Below are 25,161 nucleotides of genomic sequence, written 5' to 3'. Positions count from 1 at the left end.
CACAGACTCAGGGTGACTCTGTTCCACCGTGACTGGCTGGGTGCACTAAATTGGATTTTGGAAAACTTGAAATGGTTGAATAATAGGAACCTGATTGGATTACTATGATAAATAAATGTCAGTCCTTAATCTTTCTAAATGTACCAGAGAACAGAATCCTCTTCTTACTCACTTGTCTTTTCAGGGCCTGTTGGGATGATTTGTAAGTTTTTTGCTTGTAACGTTAAACATTCAGCCTCATGGCCAGTGCAGAAGGGGAGTCACCTATTACCTCCCGACACCCCTCACTACAAGAGGGTAGGTGAAGAAGTCCGTAAAGAAATAACCTATGCTCAGGGTTGAAATAAACGAGTTCCCCACCCTCATTGCCACTGCAGTTGACTAGGTATTGTTGTGGCTCAGTGGACAGCACTTTGTCCCTCAGTCAAAAGGTCCCGCAGGTGCCACCTCAGACACTTAAGCATACTATACTTATTAACACCATCAGTTGCAGGGCCGAGGGAGCGCCGCACTGTCGGAGGGTCAGTGCCGAGGGAGCGCCGCACTGTCGGAGGGTCAGTGCCAAGGGAGCGCCGCACTGTCGGAGGGTCAGTGCCGAGGGAGCGCCGCACTGTGGGAGGTTCAGTGCCGAGGGAGAAGGCACTGTTGGAGGGTCAGAACCGAGGGAGTGCCGCACTGTCGGAGGGTCAGTGCCAAGAGTTGAGAAAACAAGATCTGGTGTGATGATAACTTCCAGTGATCCTCAAAGTGTCCAGTCCATTGAAGCTGATTTTGGGTAAACTTGTTTTAATGCTTATGCAGACAACAAAAAGAACATGCTTGATTGCATTCCTGTTGAATTCAGAAAATGTAGCAAAAGCACTGCAGGTGAAATTTCTCTAATGCTTATGTGTGTTGATACAGGATGCATCAGCACGAGTGTGTGGTGTGTGTGCTATACACTAGGACATCTGTTGACTTGAATAGGTCTTTGTTGGAACGCTTTGCCTGCAACGGTAGTAGATTCGCCAACTTGAGGTACATTTAAGTCGTCATTGGACAAGCATATGGACATACATGGAATACTGTAGTATAGATGGGCTTGAGATCGGTATGACAGGTCGGCACAACATCGAGGACCGAAGGGCCTGTACTGTGCTGTAATGTAATGTTCTATGTTTTCAAACACTCACTGCTGTTGCTTGTGGAATACTGAGATTGTGCCTCTAACCCAGTGTTGGATCTCCTTGTCAATGCAAGAGGTGATTGCTAAGATCTGGGAAGTGTTCAAATCTCCTGTTCAGCATATTTGGGAGGCACAGTATTTGGTCTACCACTCTGGGATGATGTGAATTTTGATGTGGTAACTGTCAAGGACAGGGTGAGTTTCTAGTATACAGAATTGAGAAGTTTGACAAAGCTTTGCAAATGTGGTGCAGAGTGGACAATGGCACTGAGCTCACAGACAAACTGTGGATTTTCAATGTCTGTGTAGGCCTGTTCAGCTTTAGCACGGAGGTGGCCTTTGTTCAACGTCACATTAGAAAAATGACCTTTTGGACACCTGCTGCAGTCCCTCACTACTGGCACCAGCCTGGGGACTGGCACTTTCAGCGCTCGGAGGAAGGGTGGAGAATGTTATTCACTGAACCGTGGCTCACTTCTCAGGTGATAAACCCAACTGGAAAGGTGTCAGCTGTGAAGTTGTGAGGCAGGATCAGGTAGCAGAAGGTCAGTCCATTGCTGGGACCACTAAAACATATTTTACTTTATTGGTCTTCTCCTGGGGTCTGATGAAAGGTTTCAGAGTGTGAAGTTAGCTAGATATTGATTCTCATAAATACAATGTATTACTTTACTAAGATCAATACAGGGATTGGGCGGGGTGTGTGTGTGTGTGTGTGGACAGACACCAAAATGCTCGGCGGCAGAAATTGGTTCTGCCTCTCCTTACTGCACCAGTAATGTAGCAGTTCATTCTGAACTGTCTTAGTGCTCTCTATCACTGTGGCTGTAGAAAGGAATCAGGGAGGGCTGGCAGGATAAGTGAAATCCTAGCAGCTTGATCAATCTTTAAAAGGCTACCTTCAGCGCGACTCTCCTATATCATTTCCTTTCTCCGCTCTCACTCCCTGGGCCACAGACTTTTCTAGCTTTGGACGGCACGGTGGCTCAGTGCTTAGCACTGCAACCTCACAGCGCCAGGGACCCGGGTTCGATTCCCGCCTCGGGAGACTGTCTGGGTGGAGTTTGCACATTCTCCCCGTGTCTGCGTGGGTTTCCTCCGGGTGCTCAGGTTTCCTCCCACAGTCCAAAGATGTGCAGGCGAGGGGGATCGGCCATGGTAAATTACCCACAGTGTTCAGGGGTGTGTGGGTTATAGGGGGATGGGTCTGGGTCGGATGCTTCAAAGGGCAGTGTGGACTTGTTGGGCCGAAGGGCCTGTTTCCACACTGTAGGGAATCTAATCTTATCTCGCTACACTCAATGTGAGCCTCCAGTTAATCGCAATCCTAGTGTGTCTGGAGGAATAACTGTCAGAATTTACCACAACCACAATTTGTATTTACGCTGCATCTTTAACAAAGAACAATGCCTCAAGAAGCTTCACAGCGATTACCAAAAACGTTTGATGTTGAACCAGAAAAGATATTGCAACAGATCATAAAATCTTGGTCAAAGAAGCAAGCTTTAAGGCAGTGCTTCCCAAACTTTTCCCCCACACTCACTCTATTTCAAGGCCAGAAAATGACTGTAGGTCCTCAGTAAGAATGGAGAGAACAAGATGTATGCGGTGAATCATGTTGAGAGAATGAGGGCCTATTAGAACTGGATCATTGCTGTTGTAAAGCGGTCAGAGGTCCACACCAGACACTGCTACCTCCCAGCTTGAGATCTCAGAATTTCAACTCATGACGTTACTTAGGATCCTAGTCACCGCTTTGGGAGGACCTATTTTAAAGTGTATTTTAAAGTGGAAAAAAGATGTGGACATGTTTAAGGAGAGAATTCCAGAGCTTGGAGCCCTGGCAGATAAAGGCATAGCCACCGATCACAGTCATAGAGCTGTACAGCACAGAAACAGTCTAAGTCATCGTTTTTGAAAGTATTGTCTAAGGAGTGTTGATGCATTGCTACAATGCATCTTTTACATAGTATACACTGCTGCTATTGTGCTTTGGAACAAGTTGTTGGATTTGTTCTGTAAAATCTACAGCAAAGAAACATTTTGACTGACTGGTCTACCCTGGCATTTATATTCTTCCCCTCACATCTTAAGAATTAACACCCCTGTGCAAATAGGTGATAATAACTGCAGCATGTCTCAAAACATCCTGATGGTCAATTGAGGGATTGGTGGGAGACAGAAAAACAGCACTGTGTAGTCAAGTTATGCGCAGACAAAGAGGCAGCTGTGCCTTTAAATAGTCGATATGGCCTGCTTAAGGCAGAAAGCAAATTTCCCCCAAAATTCGATTAGGTTCCTGCAGCCTCTCTGGAAACCTGCCCAATAAATGTGCGCAAGACACCACCTGTGTCAGAATTGTGCCCGGCCCATTCATCAAGTTTTAGCCAATTAACACAGGCCTGTTAGTTGGAACCATTTGCAGCTGTTTTTTTTGGGGGGGGCGGCGTGGAGAAACAGACAGACACTGATTGATGGAGGGGCCCACAAATAAAATAAAAGACAGACAAAAGAAAAGGCAAGTGCTGCCTGGTGTCACTGGGCAAGAGAGGAGGGCTGGGACAAGAGGATGTGTTCACTGGGGGTTTATCCATGTCACTTCAGGCAGACCTCGTCTGTCATGCGCCCCAGTCAAAATCTTATTAAGTAGAATGTGACCAGGCTCCTTCATTGTTACTGAACCAATTTGTTGTTGGAGGTAAACACTGGGATGGTATGATGTTTCTTGCTCCAGTCCTCTCTGCCATTTAGTTCAGTATGTGAGTGACTTAAATTGAAGAGAACAGATGGGCTTAAACATTCCTTTAACATTTTACACAGAATTACGCAGCAGGGAAAGAGGCCATTCAGCCCCAGGACAGAGAGCAAGAGAAATTATTTCTCTCAGAGTTGTTAATTTAAGAAATTCCCTTCCCTACAGAGTAGTGGAGGCAGGGTCACTGAATCTTTTAAGACTGAGTTAGATAGATTTATGATATCATTACAGAATCTAAAGGGGATAGGACTTAAACATTGAGCTGAAACCACAGTCAGATCGCCCACAATCTTCCAAAATGAAAGAGAAGGAGCAAGGGGCAGGATGGCCTACTCCAGCACCAGCTTTCATGTTTGTATCATGCCCACACAACTTGCACCTTATTTCAACAAAATCTATCTTTCTATTTCTTTCTCTTGTGTTTATTAAGCTTTCCCTTATATGCATCAGCTGATCTCCTCAACCACTCTGTGTGACAATGAGTCCAACATTCTCACCACTCTCTGGATATTGAACTTTTCCTGGAGGTCCTGGCTGGATTTAACAGACTATTGATACTGTTGTATTGATGTGGAGAGAGTAGAGGGATGGGAAGTGAACTGTCATGATGTGGAGGTTCCAGTGTTGGACTGGGATCGGCAAAGTCAGACGTCACACGACACCAGGTTATAGTACAACAGTTGTTTGAAATCACAAGCTTTCGGAGCACTGCTCCTTTGTCAGCACTTCACATGACGCAGGTGAAGGATCGGTGCTTCGAAAGCATGTGATTTCAAATAACTGTTGGACTATAACCTGGTGTCCTGTGACTTCTGACTTTCCTCACAGTCAGTACGGCTTTAACAGACAGGATCATGATACCTATTGCTGTATCACAGCATATCATCTAAGAGCATAAAGATCTCATGCTTCTCCTCACCTCCGATCTCTTGAAGCATACACTATATGCTAGAAGCATGCCCCTCTGTCATAAGTTATGACCTTAGTACTAGCCCAGATATTTAGATATGTGGGGAGTGTAATGTTTGCACAGAATGGTTAGTTGGAATAAATATCTAATCTAATCTGTTGGATTCTTCAGCATCACAATATCCACCTCCAGTTTCTTATGTTAAGGGAGAAATGCAGGCCTGGCCGCAATAGATAAAATGTTAAGCTGCAGGCAAACTCAACACCTCATCAACATAAAAAAACTGAAAGAGCTGTGAATGCTGTAGAAAAGGAACAAAAGCAAAGTTGCTGGAAAAGTTCAACAGTTCTGGCAGCACGTGTGAAGGGAGAAACAGAGTTACTGTTCCGGGTCCAGAACAAGGAAGGGTCACCAGACCCAAAACGTTAATTCTGTTTTTAACTTCACAGATGCTGTGAAATCTCATCTACACAGTTAGTGCAGTTTATAAAATATTGTGGGATTCAGATAGAACAGACAGGGAAAAAATGTTTACTAGCAACGATCATATTTATGACAGCCAGATTTGGACTGCTGCACAAAAGTAGTTGTGTGTGTTTACAGCCACACTATTGAATCTAGTCAAAAGTTTATAGTCTCAAAGTGCCTCTGCCTGGGGTCCAGTTCCAAGGGGAATGATCAAGTTTAGGTTACTATCAGTCAAATAGTGAATGATAATGGTGGGCCGCATGTGGTAGACACTGTATGCAAACCTACCAACGCTGGCGGTGGCTCACTGAGTATTGATCTTGCCTCTGAATTAGGAAGTTGTCAACCCCACCCACAGACTTGAACACATAAACTGGACTAATACCCCGCTTCAATACTGAGAGAGCATCGAGCTATTGAAGGTTGGTGCTCAGAGAGGGCAGCTCTGTCGGAGGGTCAGTGCTTAGGGAGAGCAGCTCTGTCAGAGGGTCTGTACTGAGGGAGCACAGCACTGTCGGAGGGTCAGAGCTTAGAGAGGGCAGCTCTGTCGGAGGGTCAGTGCTTAGGGAGGGCAGCTGTCGGAGGGTCTGTACTGAGGGAGCACAGCACTGTCGGAGGGTCAGAGCTTAAGGAGGGCATCTCTGTCGGAGGGTCAGTGCTTAGGGAGAGCAGCTCTGTCAGAGGGTCTGTACTGAGGGAGCACAGCACTGTCGGAGGGTCAGAGCTTAGGGAGGGCAGCTCTGTCGGAGGGTCAGTGCTTAGGGAGGGCAGCTGTCGGAGGGTCTGTACTGAGGGAGCGCCGCACTGTCAGAGGGTCAGTACTAATCGAGCGTCACACTGTCAGAGGGTCAGTGCCAAGGCAGCATTGCACTGTTGGAGGGTCAGTAGTGAGGAAGCATTGCACCAAGAAAAGTGTAATCTTCTGACTGAATTAAAATACTCTTTAGCGTCTCAAGTGGATATAATGGATTCCAGTATTGAATGATATTTCACAATGTGAGGTAATAAGTTTAACTCACTCTCCCATGTAACCTCACTAAGTCTGTGTGAGAATCATAACTTAATTTCTGATGTACAGATCCTCAAACACTGTAGCATTTCCACAACTTTGGTACGGGGAAACGTCAGGCTGGGATTCTGAGGTTCAATTCCTGTTGAGTGGAAGAATTGTGGTAAGGCACTGGGAAGCAATGATTTGTTGCTGGATTAGATTCTTAGCTTCCCAAGTGTTAACAAGGTGCCAGAATGAGTGAGAAAGAGGACAGAGAGATAGACTGAGGGAGAAGGCCCAGTAACTATAAATCTCAATAAGCCAGCAAAGGAGGAAAGAAAAGTGAGTGAATGGTGGTAGTGGCTGGGGGGGGAGCAGTTGAAGCTTCCTGGCAAAACCCAGAATGAAGAAGTGACTGAAATGCAACAGAACACTTGTCTTTATTTTCCAAAACAAAAAACACACTTCAGGGCGATTTGAGAATGTTAAAATTGCTGGGACATCGGCTCTGGTTTGACGTGATTTACACTCATTCAGTTCACATGGTGTGGGGATTGCAGTACTGATGATGAAGAGTGCTTAGGGAAAACTGCAGCCTCTGTGCAGTTCACAGCTCCAGCAGCAGGAGCTGTCAGGGGTCTTAGCGCACTGCCCTGTAACTCCAGTTGCCGATGGCCCTCAGTTAAGCAGCAGGGAATACAATTCCATCATTGTCTGGCCTAATGGGTGCCATGGGAGAGTTGCACAGCAGTATCCACTGACGGATTGCTTGGCTGTTATTTCTAATATAGCTGTCATCCAAGCCCTCTTTCTCCTCTCTCCATCACCTCCCAGCCCAACCTCTGATCTCCACAAAGTTTTGGAGACAGTTGACCTGACATTTTCCAGAGTGTAGGGCTGAAGGAACGGCTGCAGATTACTCACTGACTCAAACTGTTCTCCTTTATCACTTATTCCAAACAGGATTCACACAACAAGCCCCTTCCTTTACAAGGTGTGAATTTACATAGTCATACAGCACAGAAACAACCCTTCAGTCCAACCAGTCCATGCCAAACATAATCCCAAACTAAACTAGTCCCACCTGCCTGCTCATGATCCAAATTCCTCCAAACCTTTCCTATTCATGTACTTATCCAAATGTCTTTTAAACATTGTAATTGTGCCCACATCCATCACTTCCTCAGAAAGTTCATTCCACATGCAAGCCACGCTCTGTGTTAAAAAAAATCGCACATTTTTAAAAAAAAATTCTTTCCTCTCACCTTAAAACTATGCACCCTAGTCTTGGAATCCACCATACTAGGGTAAAGACAACTACCATTAACTCCATCTATATCAATCATGATTTTATAAATTTCTAAAAGATCACCTCCAACCTCCTACACTCCAGTGAAAAATGTCCCAGCCTATCCAGCGTTCGTTACATCGAGGAACTGTTTGATTATTTTGCTCACACCCTGCCCCACTCGTCTGCACTGTCCCAAGATCACCTCTGTTCCCTCGCTCTCCTATTTGTAGTCTACTTTACTGCCGTGATTGAGCCACTTGTTAATCACAAATCTAATTCAGCCTTGAATACATTCATTAACCCTGCCTGCTGCTCGCTGGGGATCAGAATTCCAGGCTGAGCATCCTTTAGGGAATAAACATTTCTTTTCTGTCTCCAAAAGGTGACCATTAATTTTGTAATAATACTGAAGACTCCAGAATTAGCCAAGTCCTTAACTAAACTGTTCCGGTGCAGCTACAACACTGGCATCCACCTGACAATATGGAAGATTGCCCAAATATGTCCTACGCACACCACCCAGCCAATTACTGCCCCTTCAGTCTGCTATCAATTATCAATAAAGTGACAGAAGGGAATGTCAACGGTACTATCAAACAGCACTTGCAAATGACTTGACAATTCAGTGAGTTTTAGTCTGTGTTCTACAAGGGCCAGTCTGCCTGACCCCATTAAAACATTGGTCCAAACTTGGGCAAACTAGCTGAGTTGAGAGTGATTGCCCTTGGCATATAGGCTGCATTCCATTAGTCTTGCTTGGGTTTCTTGATGCTACAGTCAGAGTTAATGAAAATTAGGAATGAAGATCTCTGCTGGTTGGAGTCACACCCAGCACATAGGATGATTATTGTGGTTGTTAGAGGTCAATTATCTCAGCTGCAGGACATCTCTGCAGGGTAGTGTTCTAGGCTGAACCATCTTCAGCTGCTTTACCAACGACCTTCCCTCCATCATGAGGTCACAAGCAATGCTGTCTCTAAGCTGTACACTCCGTGGGTCTGTGCATTTAGGTTAGTGTAGCCACACATTCATGTCTGGTGTACAGACCTCAAAAATTCATGCAGCAGCTGCAGAAATTAGAGGCAACATCAATCATAGGTAAGATGTTTGCAGATGATTATACATCATTCATAAATTTTCAGGTACTGAAACAGTCTGTGTCGAATGTAAGAAGACAGCATAACATCCAGTCTTGGGCTGGTAAATGGCAATTAACATCACCACAAGAGCCAGGCAATGACCATCTCCAATATGAGAAAATCGAACCATCGCATCTTGGCATTCAATGACATTACTATCGCCGAGTCCACAACTGCCAAGGCCCCACTATCAACATCCTAGAGGTTACCATTGCCAAAAGCTGAACTGGATTAGCCATATAAATACAGTGGCTGCAAGAACAGGTCAGAAGCTAGGAGTTTGGCTTCTCATCTCCAGTCTCCCAATTTCTATTCACCATTTCAAAGGCATGATTCAGGAGTGTTCTGGAATATTCTTTGTTTGCCTGGATGAGTGCAGCTCCAACAACAAGTTCACTGCCACTTGGGACAAAACAGCTGCTTGGAGCCACACCATCTACTGGCTTCAACATGAACTGCCTTCAGCAGTGTGTACCATGTACAAGACACACTAGAACAACTCATCAAAGCTTTCCCCATACAACGTTCAAAATTTCAAACCATCTAACAGGACAGCAGCAGCAGATACGTGGGAACACCACCATCTCTACAAGCACTGACTTGGAAACATATTGCTGTTCCTTCATTGTCCCTGGTTCAAAATCCTGCAACTCCCTGCCTAATGTCTCTATGGAATTCCCTACACCCCAAGGACTGCAACAGCTCACCATCAACTTCTCAAGGGCAATTCAGCATGGGCATCTTACAGCGAGCCAGAGCCCACGAGTGAATAAAAACAACCTTTTTTTTAGAAAGTTTCCACAAGATCACCTGTCATTGTCCTTCACCCAAGAGAATCCTGGTCCAATCTCCTCAATCCCTCCTCACACAGACCTCCCACGAAGTCCAGTCTCAAACATTTCACCCTTGTTGCATGTCTATGGCAAGTAAATCCTTTCCAAGACCAGGAAACCAAAATTGAACACAATATATTCCAGGTGTGGTGTCATCAAAATTTTTTGCTACAAGGCTTGGTTAGTCCTGCATTCAACCTCAAACCTGAAAGCACAGTCTTCAACAGAACAGCATGTTTTAAATCTTATTTAATCATTATTCTAGCCATGTCTGCCTGAGGGATGTTTTCCAAAATAGGAAAGTACCTTTCTTTCCTCTTTAAATTGATTTGATATCTGATTGAATTAGTCTGAAATAGTTTGTTCTGTTTTCATCAGAAAGGAGATGAAGGGTCAGAATAGGAGATGGCTGTTTGGCCGTTCTTTCTATTGATCCTGGTGCCCTGGCCAAACCACACCCATCACTGCTTGTACATAGTATTATTGGGTAAGCTCCTTTCAGTGCAATCCTCACTTCCCATCACTAAGTAGCTAAACCCTACAACAGATTCCTCTGTATTCATGTGGTGTCAGTGAGTATAAGCATTAACATCTCCCAGGACAGTGACAGTATGGGGTTACATAGAGAATAAAGCTTTCTCCACACTGTTCCCACCAAAAACACCGACGACAGGAACAGCATGGGATTAGATAGTGTGAAGGGCGCTTTGCTCTACCTCCAAGAAACAAACCCAGGGAAAGCACGGGACAAATTTGATACAGAGTAAAGCTGCCATTTTCAACCACATCACACTCTATTGCTGCCATAAAGATTAGAAAAGGAGTATAGTTTTTCTTCGTAGCAGCTGGCGTGGATCTTGGAGTTCCAGGTTGTCAAACAAGATTCAAGAATCTATCAGGTTGATGCCTGCTGACATCTGTGTGGAGACGAGCCAAATGCACAACATAAACTCCACAGCCAAAGAGAAAGGTATCAAACCTTCTGCCCAGGTTAAATCTGACCCAGCTATTCCTTACAATCTGAGGCATATTCAATATTCAGCAATGTGGCACCTCCACAACACAGACCCCACACTAACAGCTCAACACTATTCAACTGTGCAGCTTTTAGGCCAGATTCAGACTTCCAACATATTACTGCTAAATGTTCACAGGTAGGGAATCTAATCTAACCTATCTCTCTGAAAAAAGTCAAATTAGTCTTATAACTTCAAATTCCAATTCACACATTATAAATCAGAATACAAAATTCACAAATATCTAACATTGTTGAACGCTGTTTGGGGAAAAAGAAAATCAATTTAAGAAATCTGCTCAGACGCAAAAGAAATGAATGATTCTCCATGGTTTTGACCGTAAGAAATAGGAACAGGAGTAGGCCATTCAGCCCCTCAAGCTTGCTCCACCATTCAGTAGCATCATGGCTGATCCCAACATTTCTCACTTCCACTTTCCTGCCTTTTCCCCATTGTCCTTGATTCCCGAATGATCAAAAATCTGTCTCAGCCCTAAATATGCACAAGGACTCTGCCCCCACAGCTCTCTGTGGCAAGGAGTTCCAAGGATTCACAACTATCAGGGAAGAAATCCCTCCTCATCTCAGTCTTAAATTGGTGCCCCTTTATTCTGACACTGTGCCGTTTAGTCCTAGACTCTCCCATGAGGGGGAACAGTCTCTCAGCATTTACCCTGTCAGGTCCCTTGTGAATCCTGGATGTTTCAATGTGATCCCCTCTCATTCCTCTAAACTCCAGTGAGTAGAGTCCCAAACCTGTTTAGCCTTTGCTGTGAGACAATCCCTCCCTACCAGGGATCATCCCAGTGAACATTCTCTGAACTGCCTCCAGTGAAATGATATCATTCCTTAAACAAGGGGAACCAAAACTGCTCACAGTGCTCCAGATGTGGTCTCCCCAGCACCTTGTACAGTTGCAGTGAGACTTCCACAGTCTCACACTCCAACCCCACTGAAATAAGGATGAACATGCCATTTGCCCTTCCTGATTACCTGCTGGTCCTGTGTGCTAGCTTTCTGTGGTTCATGTACAAGTCCCTTTGCGTTGCAGCTTTCTGCAGTTTTTCTACATTTAAATAATACTCGTAATAATAACAACTTTCTCTGGATAGAAAGATATCTGCTGATGAATTCAGGGTTACATGCACATATACGACACTCTCTCATTTTTCAGCTGTAGACGAAAGTAGGGGTTTTTCTGGGGCAGGATTACAACCAGTTGGAAATGAAGCAGCAAACAGTACATGTCACCAGGATAGCAACTCCATTCATTCAGGATCAGGACACATTACCCACCCCAGAAGCAGCAGAGGATGATGATGAGCACTGTCACATCACTGTACCCCATGACGTAAGACACTAAGGAAGTTCTAGATACAAATTTCATCCACTACCTGGAAACCAGTCTGCCAGATGTGACGACAGCTCATGACATCCACATAGCGAATGATTAGAGAGGACAGAACAGATTTAGGAGGGAGTTTCATTATATTCAAAAGGAAATTAGTTAAGTATTAAAGGAGAAGGACCTGTAGGGATACAGGACAGAGAAAAGAACAATGGGAGATTGTGTTGGTTTGGATATAGCTCTTTCAAAAAGGCAGAACAGGCATTATGGCCTGAATAACCTTTCTTAGTGCACCAAGATTCTACCATCGCACAACCTCTTGAGTTTTCATTTGGTGTGGGTTTCAAAAGCAGGAAGTAGAAACTCACTTCTATAAAATCACAGTGGGGCTTCATATAACTAGTAACTTGTAAATGATGGATGTAAAATTAGGAATCCCACACTTTGCAATACACTGGCCCCAGCCCTGGACAATAAAAGACACCACCCCACTCCCGACACTGATCGTTTTGTACATACCCGCTGCAACAGTAGCGATGGCAGTCTCCTGGCCAATGATATGTTCCTTCAGTCTCTGTTCCAAAGGAAAACGTCTACGTTCCTCAGCCTCTCGCTTCCTCTGCTGTTCCTGGTACTGTAAGCAAGAGCCTGGTTAGTCAATTAGCATGTCTGTGTTAGAACATAGAACATAGAGCTGCACAGCACAAGAATGGACCCTTCAGCCCACGATGTTGTGCTGAACATGACACCACATTAAATGAATCCCTTCTGCCTGCCCTTGGTCCATATCCCTCCACTCCTTGCATGTAGTTATCTAAAAGTCCCTTAAACGCCCCTATTGCATACATCTGCACCATCACAGTTCTACATTCCTACCACTCTCTGCATAAAAAAATTTGTCTCTCATGTCTCCTTTGAACTTTTCCCCCCTCTCACCTTAAATGCACGTTCCCTAGTATTAGGCATTTCAACTCTGGGATAAAAATTCTGACCGTCAACCCTGTCTATGCATCTCGTAATTTTATAGACTTCTATCAAGCCTCCCCTCAGCCTCCATTGCTCCAGAGAAAACAACCCGAATTGTTCTAGCCCCTCCTTATCGCTCATACCCTCTAATCCAGGCAGCATCCTGGTAAACCTCTTCTGCACCCTCACAAAAGACTCCACATTGAACAGAAAACTCTAAATGTGGCCTAACCAAAGTCTTATAAAGCTGCTACTTAACACACTTGTGGCATCACTGCAGGAATGATGTTTATTCACTATCCCTCATTGCCTTGACTTTTGGAGCAGTTGAGAAATTTTGGTAAACCTCTGCTGAAGGCTCCAAAGTCATGAAAGGATTCAATCAGTAAACGTGGAAAAGATACTTCCACTTGTAAGAGAGATGAAAAACAGTGGCCATTATTTTTCATTCATTCATGGAATGTGGGGCTCACTGATTGGGCCAGCACTTACTGCCTGCCCCGAGTGGCCCTCCAGAAGGTAGTGGCTCATGACTATCTTCAACTGCTGCAAGTAGAACCACAATGCCCTGAGTTTGGGGGGGTGGGGGAGGCGTGGGGAAGGTTTACTTTCCAAGTCAAGACAGTGAATGATTTGGAAAAGAGCTTGCAAGGGGTGGTGTTCCCATGTATCTGCTGCCCTTGTCCTTCCTGGTAGTGGATTTGGAAGTTGTTGTCTGAGGAGCCTTGACTAATTTCTGCAGGTGATACACGGTGCTGCTATCGGTGGTGGAGGGAGTGGATGTTTGTGGATCTAATGCATCTCATGTGGGTTGCTGTGTCTTGGACATGGTAAAGCTTCTTGAGTGCTGCCGGAGCTGCACTTATCCAGACAAGTGGGGAGTATTCCATCACATTCCTGACTTGTGATGTTTAGACGGTGGACAGGCTTTGGGGAGAAGAAGTGAGTCACTTATTCGAGGATTCCTCATCTCTAACCTACTTTTGTAGCCACTGTTCTATTCATGAGGCAAGTCCAGTTCAGTTTCTGGTTATGGTAACTCCCAGGGTGTTAACAGCGGGGGATTCAGTGACAGTGATGCTCTTAGATGGCAAGGGACGACGGTTAGATTCTATCTTGTTGGAGTTGATACTTGCATGGCACTTGTGCGGCTGAACGTTGCTTCCCACCTTTCAGTCCAAGTTTGGCTATTGTCCAGGTGTTGCTTCATTTGAACATATACTGCTTCAGTCTCTGAAAAGTCACAACTGGTGCTGAACATTGTGCAACCATCAGCGAGCATCCCCGCTTCTGACGGAAGGACATTAATGAAACAGCTGACGATGGCTGGGCCTAGGATACTAACCTAGTTTTCTCTAATTCAGTTTGCTCGGGCTCCTTGATGCCACACTCAGTCAAATGTTTTTGGGTGTCATTATAAGTCACTCTCGCCTCGCCTGTGGAGTTCAGCTTTTTTGTACACATTTTGGTTCAATGGTGAATCACCCCGATACAACACAAATTTAGCATCAGTGAGCAGGTAATTTCAAAGTAAATGCTGTTTGATAGCAATATTGAGGACATCTAACACTTTGCTGATGAAAGCTGTTCACTGGGGACCAGATCCCCAAAACTGGACAAAGTCCCTGAAATCACTTCCTTAACTTAATCAATCTAATTCTATACATTTCACCCCATGGTGTAGCCCAATCCCACAATATGAGTGAGCATTGGAGTGCAATAGAGAGTTAGACACTATATTACACACTAAGACATTTAGCAACAGAGAGAATGACAAAGTGTGAGAGACAGTCAACAAGAGATGGAGTGAGAGTGATGGGTGAGAAAGAATGAGTGAGACAGCAGGGCAGAGAGCGTGGGAGTGTGACAGAGCGAGAATGAATGAGTGAGTGGTTGTGTGAAGTGTTTGGTATGGCTATAATATATCACAAAGTGGAATAATTTGTTGATCTCTCTGTGATGAATAGGCACTTGGGCAAGATGCCGGTTGGTGGTCAGTCTCACGGAGTCAGATCTCTCATCAGAGAGTGGCACTTTCTAAAGGACGCACAGAGAATGGCAAAGCAAGAACTGTGCAGAAAATAATAACTGATTTTTATGGATTAAGGGAAGAATAAAACTGCCTTATTTATTTCATATTCTCTGATTAAATTATTCAAAATACCTCCAGCTTTACAACTTCATTTTTTTGAAAGTTTCTGAATATGTATTAAAAGCAGCAAAGCTGTCTGTTTAATATTTGAACATTTAATCTATTTGTTATTTAATGTTGCATGTTAAGGGATAAGACTTTGTGTGTGTTAGCACTATGGAGGTCAAATGCAAATATGTGAATGCCAAAACATCAGGCAAATTAAAACCCTGTGCTCTGCTCTGTAATTTTATATACAACAAGATATCTGGATATTTGGATGATGCATCTTCCGCCAGAAGGACCTGCATCTTTAGCCTGGCTCAGGTTCAGCATAAGCTCTTTTGTGAGTGTTGCTTTCACATGGGAGCTGTCACACAGTTATTGCCCCATCTGAAATCCTGCGAATGATGGATTCCATCAGTTTATCGAGTGTTTGTTTTGCAACTGCATCCATTTTCTTTTATATAAGAAATTTCATTTTGAGCAATTTATCATCAGTCACTTTCTAAAACATAATGAGAAAACTGTTATAGAGAGATGAGGCTGTTACGTGTGTGTGTGTGTGTGTGTGTGTGTGTGTGTGTGTGTGTGTGTGTGTGTGTGTGTGTGTGTGTGAATGTATGCGTATTCTACAAAACTTTTCCTCCCTTCTGTCTTCAGATTGCAAACTGTTGAATTTCAGTGTTTTGACTGGCAAGCCTACACGGAGTGGATTTTAGATGTGGTGAGATAGTAATGTTACTGGTGCAGTAATCCACATGTACTGACTCTGGGTACATGAGTTCAAATCCCAGCAAAGTGCCTGGTCAAATTTAATTAATAAATTTAAAACTGAAAGTTATTCTCAGAGATGGTGACCATGAAACTATCATCAATTTTGTACACATCAATCTGGTTTGTTAATGCCCCTTGGGGAAGGAAATCTGTCATTCTTACACAGTTCAGTTTAGACGTGACTTCAGACCCACAGGAATGAAACTCATTATTAACTGCCCTCTAAAATGGCTGAGCAAGCCACTTACTTCAAGGGCAATTAGCAATGGGCAACAAATGCTGGATTGACCACTTACACCCAAATCTCAAAAAGGAATAAACAAAAAAAACCACAAATACAAAAACATATTTGCAAATAACTACATATATGAAGGGTCATTTGGAAGATGCGAAAGCCTTCAGGTGATTTAGACAAGTTGAGTAAGTGGGCAAAAGCATGACCGATGTAGTATAACATGGACAAGTGTGGAGCTATCCATTTGGCCGTGTGAATAGAATGGCAGATTATAATGTAAGTAATGCTAGATTGGGAAATGCTGATGTCCAAAGACAGCCTACTGACCTCGTGCATCAGTTACTGAAAGCAACCATGTAAGGTGCAACAAGCTATTGGGAAGTCACACAGCACGATGGTTGTCATCGCAAGAGAATTTGATTACAGGTGAAAGAAGTCTTACTGCAGCTGTACAATGTCTTGAAGTGACCACAGCTGAAGTACTATGGTGTGATTTTAGTCTCGATGCCTAAGAAAAGATGTACTTGTCAAAGGTTCAAATGCAGCAATGGCTCATCAGACTGATTCATGGGGTGGCAGGTTTGTCATATGAGGAGAGATTGGGTTGATCAGGCCTGTATTTACTGGAGTTGAGAAGAATGAGAGAGGATTTCATTGAAATGTACAACATTCTTACAAGGCTGGACAGCCTGAAAAATGCAGGGATGATGTTTGGAGCAGGCAGGTGAGAATAGTTTAGTTTGAGATCATGTTTGGGCATTGACTGGTTGGACTGAAGGGTCTGTTTCAGTGTTGTATGACTCTATGGCTGTCTTGGCCCCAGGATTGTAAGCGCTGCTTTTGGTCTTTGTGGACAATGGACTAAAAAATGGGAAAGATACCAGTTCAAGGAAACTGTGGAAGATGACGGTTACAACTCTTAAAAAATGAGCTACTGGAATACATTGTGAGTTGTAAATACAACGTTGCCTTACTCAAGCTGTGAGGGACAATTTCAGATGGAATGGCATTACCTGTGTCTGTTTAGACAGTGACCAAACTATCTGATCTTGATAAAACAAAGAGCTGAGGATGAAGATCTGAAACAAAAAGAGAATTGCTGGAGAAACTCAGGAGGTCTGGCAGCATTTTTGGGAAGAATGCAAAGTTAACGTTCTGAATTTTTTTTTGATGTTGTTTGAGGGATAAATATTGGCCAGAACACCACAGAGAGCAAAGACAGTTTTATGCTTGGCTTTTCTATCAGTACTGGTCGTTGAGGGCTCAGAAAGGCACAACACAGAAACAACAAATTGATTGGTTCTAGGGTGGCGACCACAGCCTGCATATCTAGTCAATAAATAAAATCTTCCAGCCTACAAAGGAAAGCAACTTAATCACTCACTCTCTCTTCCGTGTGGAGAAATAACACAAAATCACCTGGTAGATATACTCACTCATGCCTTTGTAAGGTGCACTTTCTGTAAGTTCCCTTGTTAAAAGGAAAATCAGGAAAATGATGCTCAGAGGCACCAAAAGGCGAATTTGCAGCCAGCAAATAAAAGCCTCAGATTTGGTGCACATACCAACTGGTGCCATTATCAAAGACCCAGCAGAGGTGCTGGCACAGCGGTAAACAGTCGTCATCACCCCCCCCCGGGGTGTCCTCAACATTGACACTGCACCAATGAAACCTCATAGCTTCTGGTCAAACATGTGCAAGGAAACCCGCTGATGACCAAGCACTGTCCTCCCTCGGCTGATGAATCAGTACTCCTTCATGTTGAATGCCACTTTATTGGGGGGCAGGGGCTGCGGGAAAGAACTGAGGATGGCAAGGGCATAAAACGTACACTGGGTGGGAAACTTCAATGGCCCAAGTAGCTGATCGGGCTGGTTGGGTCCTGATGTACATAGCTGCTAGACTGGATCTGAGGCAGGAGGTGAGGGAACTAACAAGAGGGAAAAACACATTTATCTCATCCTCACCAATGTGCCAGCCACAAATGTATCTGCCCATGACAGTTTCAGACCTGCACAGCCTCATGACCACTGTACAGCCCTTCTGAACACAGTGCCTTCATGTTCAGCATATACTCGATTGTGTTGGCCTGCACCACTACATTGTTAAATAGGATAAATTTCAAAGAGATTTGAAATTTCTAACAAATTTAAGCTAACCAATCAGGAAGAGAAAGCTCCACAAATAACCCCACCCTCAATGATGGAGGACCCAGTACTTTCAGCAAAAGTCAAGGTTAGAGCACTTACAACCATCTTCAGCCAATAATGCCAAGTGAACCATCCATTTCAGCCTTCTCCTGACAACCAGCATCACAGAAGCTACTCTTCAGCCAATGTGGATATTGCACATGACAGAAAGGAATGGCTCAAAGCACTATGTACAGCGAAGGTTACAGAATCATAGAGGGCTTCAGCACAGAAGAAGGGCCCTCTGCCCATCAAGTCTGTGTCAGTCTAAAACAAAATGCCCTGACAACATTCCAGCAATAGTACTGAAGACTTTGCTCCAGAACTATCTAAACCCCTAAGCCAACCTGTTTCAGTACAACCTACAACACTGACAATGTACCCAATGTATGAAATTGCCCAGGGATGTTCTGTTCACTAAAAGCAGGCCAAATTCAACGTGGCCCATTAGTGCCCTCTTGTTCTATACTCTCCATCATCAGGAGAATGATGGAAGACACTATTCTCCAGTGATATTTGCAAAGGAATAACCTACTCACTGATGCTCAATTTGGGTTCTGCCAGAGCCACTGAGCTCCTGGTCTCTTTGCAGCTTTTGTTAAAACATGGACAAAAGAGGTGAACTCCGGAGGGGAGGGAGTGTCTGCCCTTGACATCAAGGCAGAAGCAGCCTGTGTCCATATGCAATTATAACTGTGCAATATCCAGGTTTGTACTAATAACTTGCAGGAGACATTTATATCACGTAAGTGCCAAGCAACGAACATCTCCAAGCACAGAGAATCTAACCATCCCTCATTGATATTCAATAGCATAATCAGCACCAAGGAACTCAGCTCCTAACTCCCCAAAACCTGTCCGCAACGCACAAGTCAGCAGTGTGATGGAAAAGAGATGGTAGGAACTGCAGATAGAACATGGAACATAGGACAATGCAGCGCGGAACAGGCCCTTCGGCCCTTGATGTTGCGCCGACCTGTGAACTAATCTAAGCCCATCCCCCACACTGTCCCATTATCATCCATATGCTTATCCAAGGACTGTTTAAATGCCCCTAATGTGGCTGAGTTAACTACATTGGCAGGCAGGGCATTCCACGCCCTTAGCACTCTGAGTAAAGAACCTGCCTCTGACATCTGTCTTAAATCGATCATCCCTCAATTTGTAGCTACGTCCCCTCGTACAAGCTGACATCATCATGCTCGGAAAAAGACTCTCACTGTCCACCCTATCTAATCCTCTGATCATCTTGTATGTCTCTATTAAATCCCCTCTTAGCCTTCTTCTCTCCAATGAGAACAGACCCAAGTCCCTCAGCCTTTCTTCATAGGGCCTTCGCTCCAGACCAGGCAACATCCTGGTAAATCTCCTCTGCACCTTTTCCAATGCTTCCACCTCCTTCCTGTAATGGGGTGACCAGAACTGCACGCAACATTCCAAATGAGGCCGCACTAGCGTTTTGTACAGTTGCAGCACGACATCACAGCTCCGGAACTCAATCCCTCTACCAATAAAACCTAACACACTGTAAACCTTCTTAACAGCACTATCAACCTGGGTGGCAACTTTCAAGAATCTATGTACATGGACACCAAGATCCCTCTGCACATCCACACTACCAAGAATCTTTCCTTTGACCCTGTATTCTGCCTTCCTATTATTCTTCCCAAAGTGAATCACCTCACATTTATCCGCATTGAACTCCATTTAGATTAGGTTAGATTAGATTCTAATCTAATCTAAATGTCTAAATGGAGTTCAATGTGGATAAACGTGAGGTGATTCATTGCCACCTTTCAGCCCAATTCTGCAGTTTATCCAAGTCTCCCTGCAACCTGCAACATTCTTCCACACTGTCCACCACTCCACCGACTTTCGTGTCATCTGCAAACTTACTAACCCATCCACCAATGCCTGTGTCCAAGTCATTTATAAAAATGACAGACAGCAGAGGTCCCAAAACAGATCCTTGAGGCACGCCACTAGTAACCGGACTCCAGGCTGAATATTTTCCATCAACTGTCACTCGTTGCCTTCTTACAGAAAGCCAGTTTCTAATCTAAACTGCTAAATCTCCCTCAATCCCATGCCTCTGTATTTTCTCCAATAGCCTACCATGTGGAACCTTATCAAAGGCTTTACTGAAGTTCACGTACACCACATCAACTGCTCTACCTTCACCCACATGCTTGTTATCCTGACTTTGAAATATAACGCTGTTCCTTCACTGTTGCTAGGTCAAAATCCTGGCGCCCTCCTGAATGGCATTATGGTCCACCTACACTAAATGATTTGCAGCGGCTGAAGAATGCAGCTCACCACCCCCCTATGGGGATGGGCACTAAATGCTGCTATGTCCGCAATGTCCACATCCCATAAACGAACAAGAAACGTATCACCTTTAAAAATGTCTAGAGTTCTCTCTGTACCTTGACCGAGAGTGTGCCCTGTAGCAGACTAACAGGCATCGTTTTGGTTTTATCACGAACACTATCCAACCTCCAATACAGAATGGCTTAGGTACCTGACAAAGTTCTTCTGAATCAACAACACCTCTGTACAGCATTTATAATGGTGTAAAACATTGCAAAGCTGCACAGGAACGATTATTAAGCATCGTTTGACACATTAGATAGGGACATATTGTTCCCTCTCATAAAAGTATTGAGAGGGAGAAGGCACTGATTTAAGGCAGCAAGGTGCAGAGCTGAGTGAACACAGTAGGCCAGGCAGAATCAGAGGAGTAGGAAAAGCTGACGTTTCGGGTCTGGCCCATTCTTCAGTAACAGGGAGGGGAAGGGGACTCTGAAATAAACAGAGAAAGGGAGAGGCAATGACTTATCCAACTTCCATCTGCCTCCCTCTCTCTCTATTTATTTCAGAATCCTTTTCCCCTCCCCCATTTCTGAAGAAGGGTCCCAACCCGAAACATCAGCTATCCTGCTTCTGATGCTGCCTGGCCTGCTGTGTTCATCCATCTCTATTCCTTGTTATCTCAGACTCCAGCATCAGCAGTTGCTACTATCTCTGTTTAAAGGTAATTTGCAAAAGAATAAATTCAGATTTATTGTCAATGTATGTAAAAATAGGGTGAAAAGTGTTTGTTTGTGTGCTGAACGCAAAGTGTTGCCACACCCCAGTGCCAAGAAGCAAATTTGATTAGACAAAAAAAACCCTTCTCACACAGCGAGCAGTCAGGGCCTAGAAGGCACTGTCTGGAGATGTGGTGGAGACAGGTTCAACTGAGGCTTTCTAGAGGGGCATTTTATGGTTATTTAAATCGAAACAAGGTGCATGGATATGGGAAAAGGGTAGCAAAATGCTCAGAGATCTGGTTGAAGACACAATTAGTTAAAAAATCTTTTTCTCCATCTTAATATTTTTGCGATTCACTTGGAGATATTGGGACAAAATGTACAAAAGCTTGATCAAAGAGGCAAGTCTCATGAAGTTTCTTAAAGCAGAAGACAGAGATGGCATTTAAGATCCAGGCAACCGAAAGCAAAGCCACCAAACAGGCATTAATTAAAATCAGGAACGTGCAAGGTGCCTGAATTGAAAGGTCTCGTGGATCTAGAGCAGGTTATAGGGATTGGAAAATGTGTCTTGGATGGCAATTGGTCACAGTGGATACTTTCCATTCACCTGAGTAGGCCTCCATTTAAGATTTCATCTCAAAAATAGCATTTATGACTATGTGGCACACCGTCAGTATTGCTGCATCTGAAGTACTTGGATCAGATAAAAATTGCATTTTTCGCTGACTTGGTAAGAGATCGTATTCACTTTGAATAGCTTGAGAAACGCAAGGCAATACAGCAGCATCTGCCCCAGGATTGTGAAGTTGTCTTCCTAAATGCTTAGGATGTTGCACTCACCTTCACCTCAGCTTCCTTTAGTAATGTTTTAATTTTTCCTTCTCTGGCATAGTCCACTGGTGTGTGTCCCATTTCATTCTGCAGTAAAGGATTAGCACCTGAATGAGAAACAATGTGAAAGTTCAACAAGACTGGCTTCCCTAACAAGCCTATTGAGAACTCCATCTCTGCCACTTCTGACAAATTAACATTCCCACCTGCAACCATCCCCTACTCCTCCTCCAGATCCGCCTCTCAATCCCACCCTCAACCTATCCTCATTCCTGCGTTTCGTGCCATTGTCAATTCACCATTCTATATGTCCAGGTGCCACTTTCATCTTGCACACACTCTTGTGCTGAGTTGTAATTCAGCAAAACTACTCCCCCACCCGTATGCTTCATTAATTGTCAGCCTAATCTGAGCAGGAGTAGGGAAAAGTTGGGAAAATTAATAGCTTCCGAAAGCCAGGGACAAAGATGTATTAAGGCAGAGATGCCAGGGACAGAGTTCCTAAGGATGAGACCTGGCGATTACAAGCTGAGAAGCAGGACGTGCAGAGAAGTTCCATTCCAGAACAGGCCAGTGGACATCAAGATAATAAAATGTGAGGCTGGATGAACACAGCAGGCCAAGCAGCATCTCAGGAGCACAAAAGCTGACGTTTCGGGCCTAGACCCTTCATCAGAGAGGGGTTGGGGAGAGGGAACTGGAATAAATAGGGAGAGAGGGGGAGGCGGACCGAACATGGAGAGTAAAGAAGATAGGTGGAGACAGTATAGGTGGGGAGGTAGGGAGGGGATAGGTCAGTCCAGGGAAGACGGACAGGTCAAGGAGGTGGGATGAGGTTAGTAGGTAGCTGGGGGTGCGGCTTGGGGTGGGAGGAAGGGATGGGTGAGAGGAAGAACAGGTTAGGGAGGCAGAGACAGGTTGGACTGGTTTTGGGATGCAGTGGGTGGGGGCAAGAGCTGGGCTGGTTGTGTGTGCAGTGGGGGGAGGGGACGAACTGGGCTGGTTTAGGGATGCAGTAGGGGAAGGGGAGATTTTGAAACTGGTGAAGTCCACATTGATACCATATGGCTGCAGGGTTCCCAGGCGGAATATGAGTTGCTGTTCCTGCAACCTTCGGGTGGCATCATTGTGGCAGTGCAGGAGGCCCATGATGGACGTGTCATCTAGAGAATGGGAGGGGGAGTGGAAATGGTTTGCGACTGGGAGGTGCAGTTGTTTGTTGCGAACTGAGCGGAGGTGTTCTGCAAAGCGGTCCCCAAGCCTCCGCTTGGTTTCCCCAATGTAGAGGACGCCGCACCGGGTACAGTGGATGCAGTATACCACATTGGCAGATGTGCAGGTGAACCTCTGCTTAATGTGGAATGTCATCTTGGGGCCTGGGATAGGGGTGAGGGAGGAGGTGTGGGGACAAGTGTAGCATTTCCTGCGGTTGCAGGGGAAGGTGCCGGGTGTGGTGGTCTCGAGAACGCCCTTGACCGCGTCTCCCGTATTTCCCGCAACGCATCCCTCACACCCCGCCCCCGCCACAACCGCCCAAAGAGGATCCCCCTCGTTCTCACACACCACCCTACCAATCTCCGGATACAACGCATCATCCTCCGACACTTCCGCCATTTACAATCCGACCCCACCACCCAAGACATTTTTCCATCCCCTCCCCTGTCTGCTTTCCGGAGAGACCACTCTCTCCGTGACTCCCTTGTTCGCTCCACACTGCCCTCCAACCCCACCACACCTGGCACCATCCCCTGCAACCGCAGGAAATGCTACACTTGTCCCCACACCTCCTCCCTCACCCCTATCCCAGGCCCCAAGATGACATTTCACATTAAGCAGAGGTTCACCTGCACATCTGCCAATGTGGTATACTGCATCCACTGTACCCGGTGCGGCGTCCTCTACATTGGGGAAACCAAGCGGAGGCTTGGGGACCGCTTTGCAGAACACCTCCGCTCAGTTCGCAACAAACAACTGCACCTCCCAGTCGCAAACCATTTCCATTCCCCCTCCCATTCTCTAGATGACACGTCCATCATGGGCCTCCTGCACTGCCACAATGATGCCACCCGAAGGTTGCAGGAACAGCAACTCATATTCCGCCTGGGAACCCTGCAGCCATATGGTATCAATGTGGACTTCACCAGTTTCAAAATCTCCCCTTCCCCTACTGCATCCCTAAACCAGCCCAGTTCGTCCCCTCCCCCCACTGCACACACAACCAGCCCAGCTCTTACCCCCACCCACTGCATCCCAAAACCAGTCCAACCTGTCTCTGCCTCCCTAACCGGTTCTTCCTCTCACCCATCCCTTCCTCTCACCCCAAGCCGCACCCCCAGCTACCTACTAACTTCATCCCACCTCCTTGACCTGTCCGTCTTCCCTGGACTGACCTATCCCCTCCCTACCTCCCCACCTATACTCTCTCCACCTATCTTCTTTACTCTCCATGTTCGGTCCGCCTCCTCCTCTCTCCCTATTTATTCCAGTTCCCTCTCCCCATCCCCCCTCTCTGATGAAGGGTCTAGGCCCGAAACGTCAGCTTTTGTGCTCCTGAGATGCTGCTTGGCCTGCTGTGTTCATCCAGCCTCACATTTTATCTTGGAATTCTCCAGCATCTGCAGTTCCCATTATCAGTGGACATCAATCTGTGCATGTAGTAGGAGCAGTGGCAGAGTGCAGTCAAGACATGGAAAGGATTCGTAAACAAAGATAACGCATCAGAAGTACACTCACACACGTTCCTACTAGTATCTCACAGAGCTATCCATTATCCTATCGCGAAATTATATACATGATGCATCAGAAAATAAACACAAATAAAACGTAATGTAGATCTCTGACAAGCAGTAAGTTTTTTTTTTACAAGATTACAGCCTGGGTGAATATCCGTTCTCAGGGAGATGTGTGGCGTGCCCCTAAGCATGTCTGCTGCAGTGAAGGATTTATTCTCTGCTCTTTGCAATATTGATCGCTACTGTACAGAGACACTCCTAAGGGTGGCATTGCAAAGGTTTGCCTGCACGCTATCAGTTCAAGAGTTTTATGAGTACTTAAAAAATCATATATATAAATACTGGA

General features: G+C 45.1%; 1 protein-coding gene across 1 annotated transcript in view; it reads right to left on the bottom strand.

Moving 5' to 3' along the window:
• The window catches only part of clpb (ClpB family mitochondrial disaggregase), a 101,930-nt gene that overhangs the window by 19,451 nt on the left and 57,318 nt on the right, over positions 1-25,161 (bottom strand). Inside the window, exons 6-7 of the mRNA XM_059646865.1 lie at positions 22,093-22,190; positions 12,435-12,549 (exon numbers count right to left, since the gene is read on the bottom strand). Of these exons, the coding sequence (XP_059502848.1) occupies positions 12,435-12,549; positions 22,093-22,190 (213 nt within the window). The remainder of the gene's footprint in view (positions 1-12,434; positions 12,550-22,092; positions 22,191-25,161) is intronic.

Source organism: Stegostoma tigrinum, chromosome 6 (genome assembly GCF_030684315.1).
Source record: "Stegostoma tigrinum isolate sSteTig4 chromosome 6, sSteTig4.hap1, whole genome shotgun sequence".
Classification (NCBI taxonomy): domain Eukaryota; kingdom Metazoa; phylum Chordata; class Chondrichthyes; order Orectolobiformes; family Stegostomatidae; genus Stegostoma; species Stegostoma tigrinum.
The sequence above is the reverse complement of the archived record's forward strand: the minus strand, read 5'-3'. Positions and strand labels throughout refer to the sequence as shown.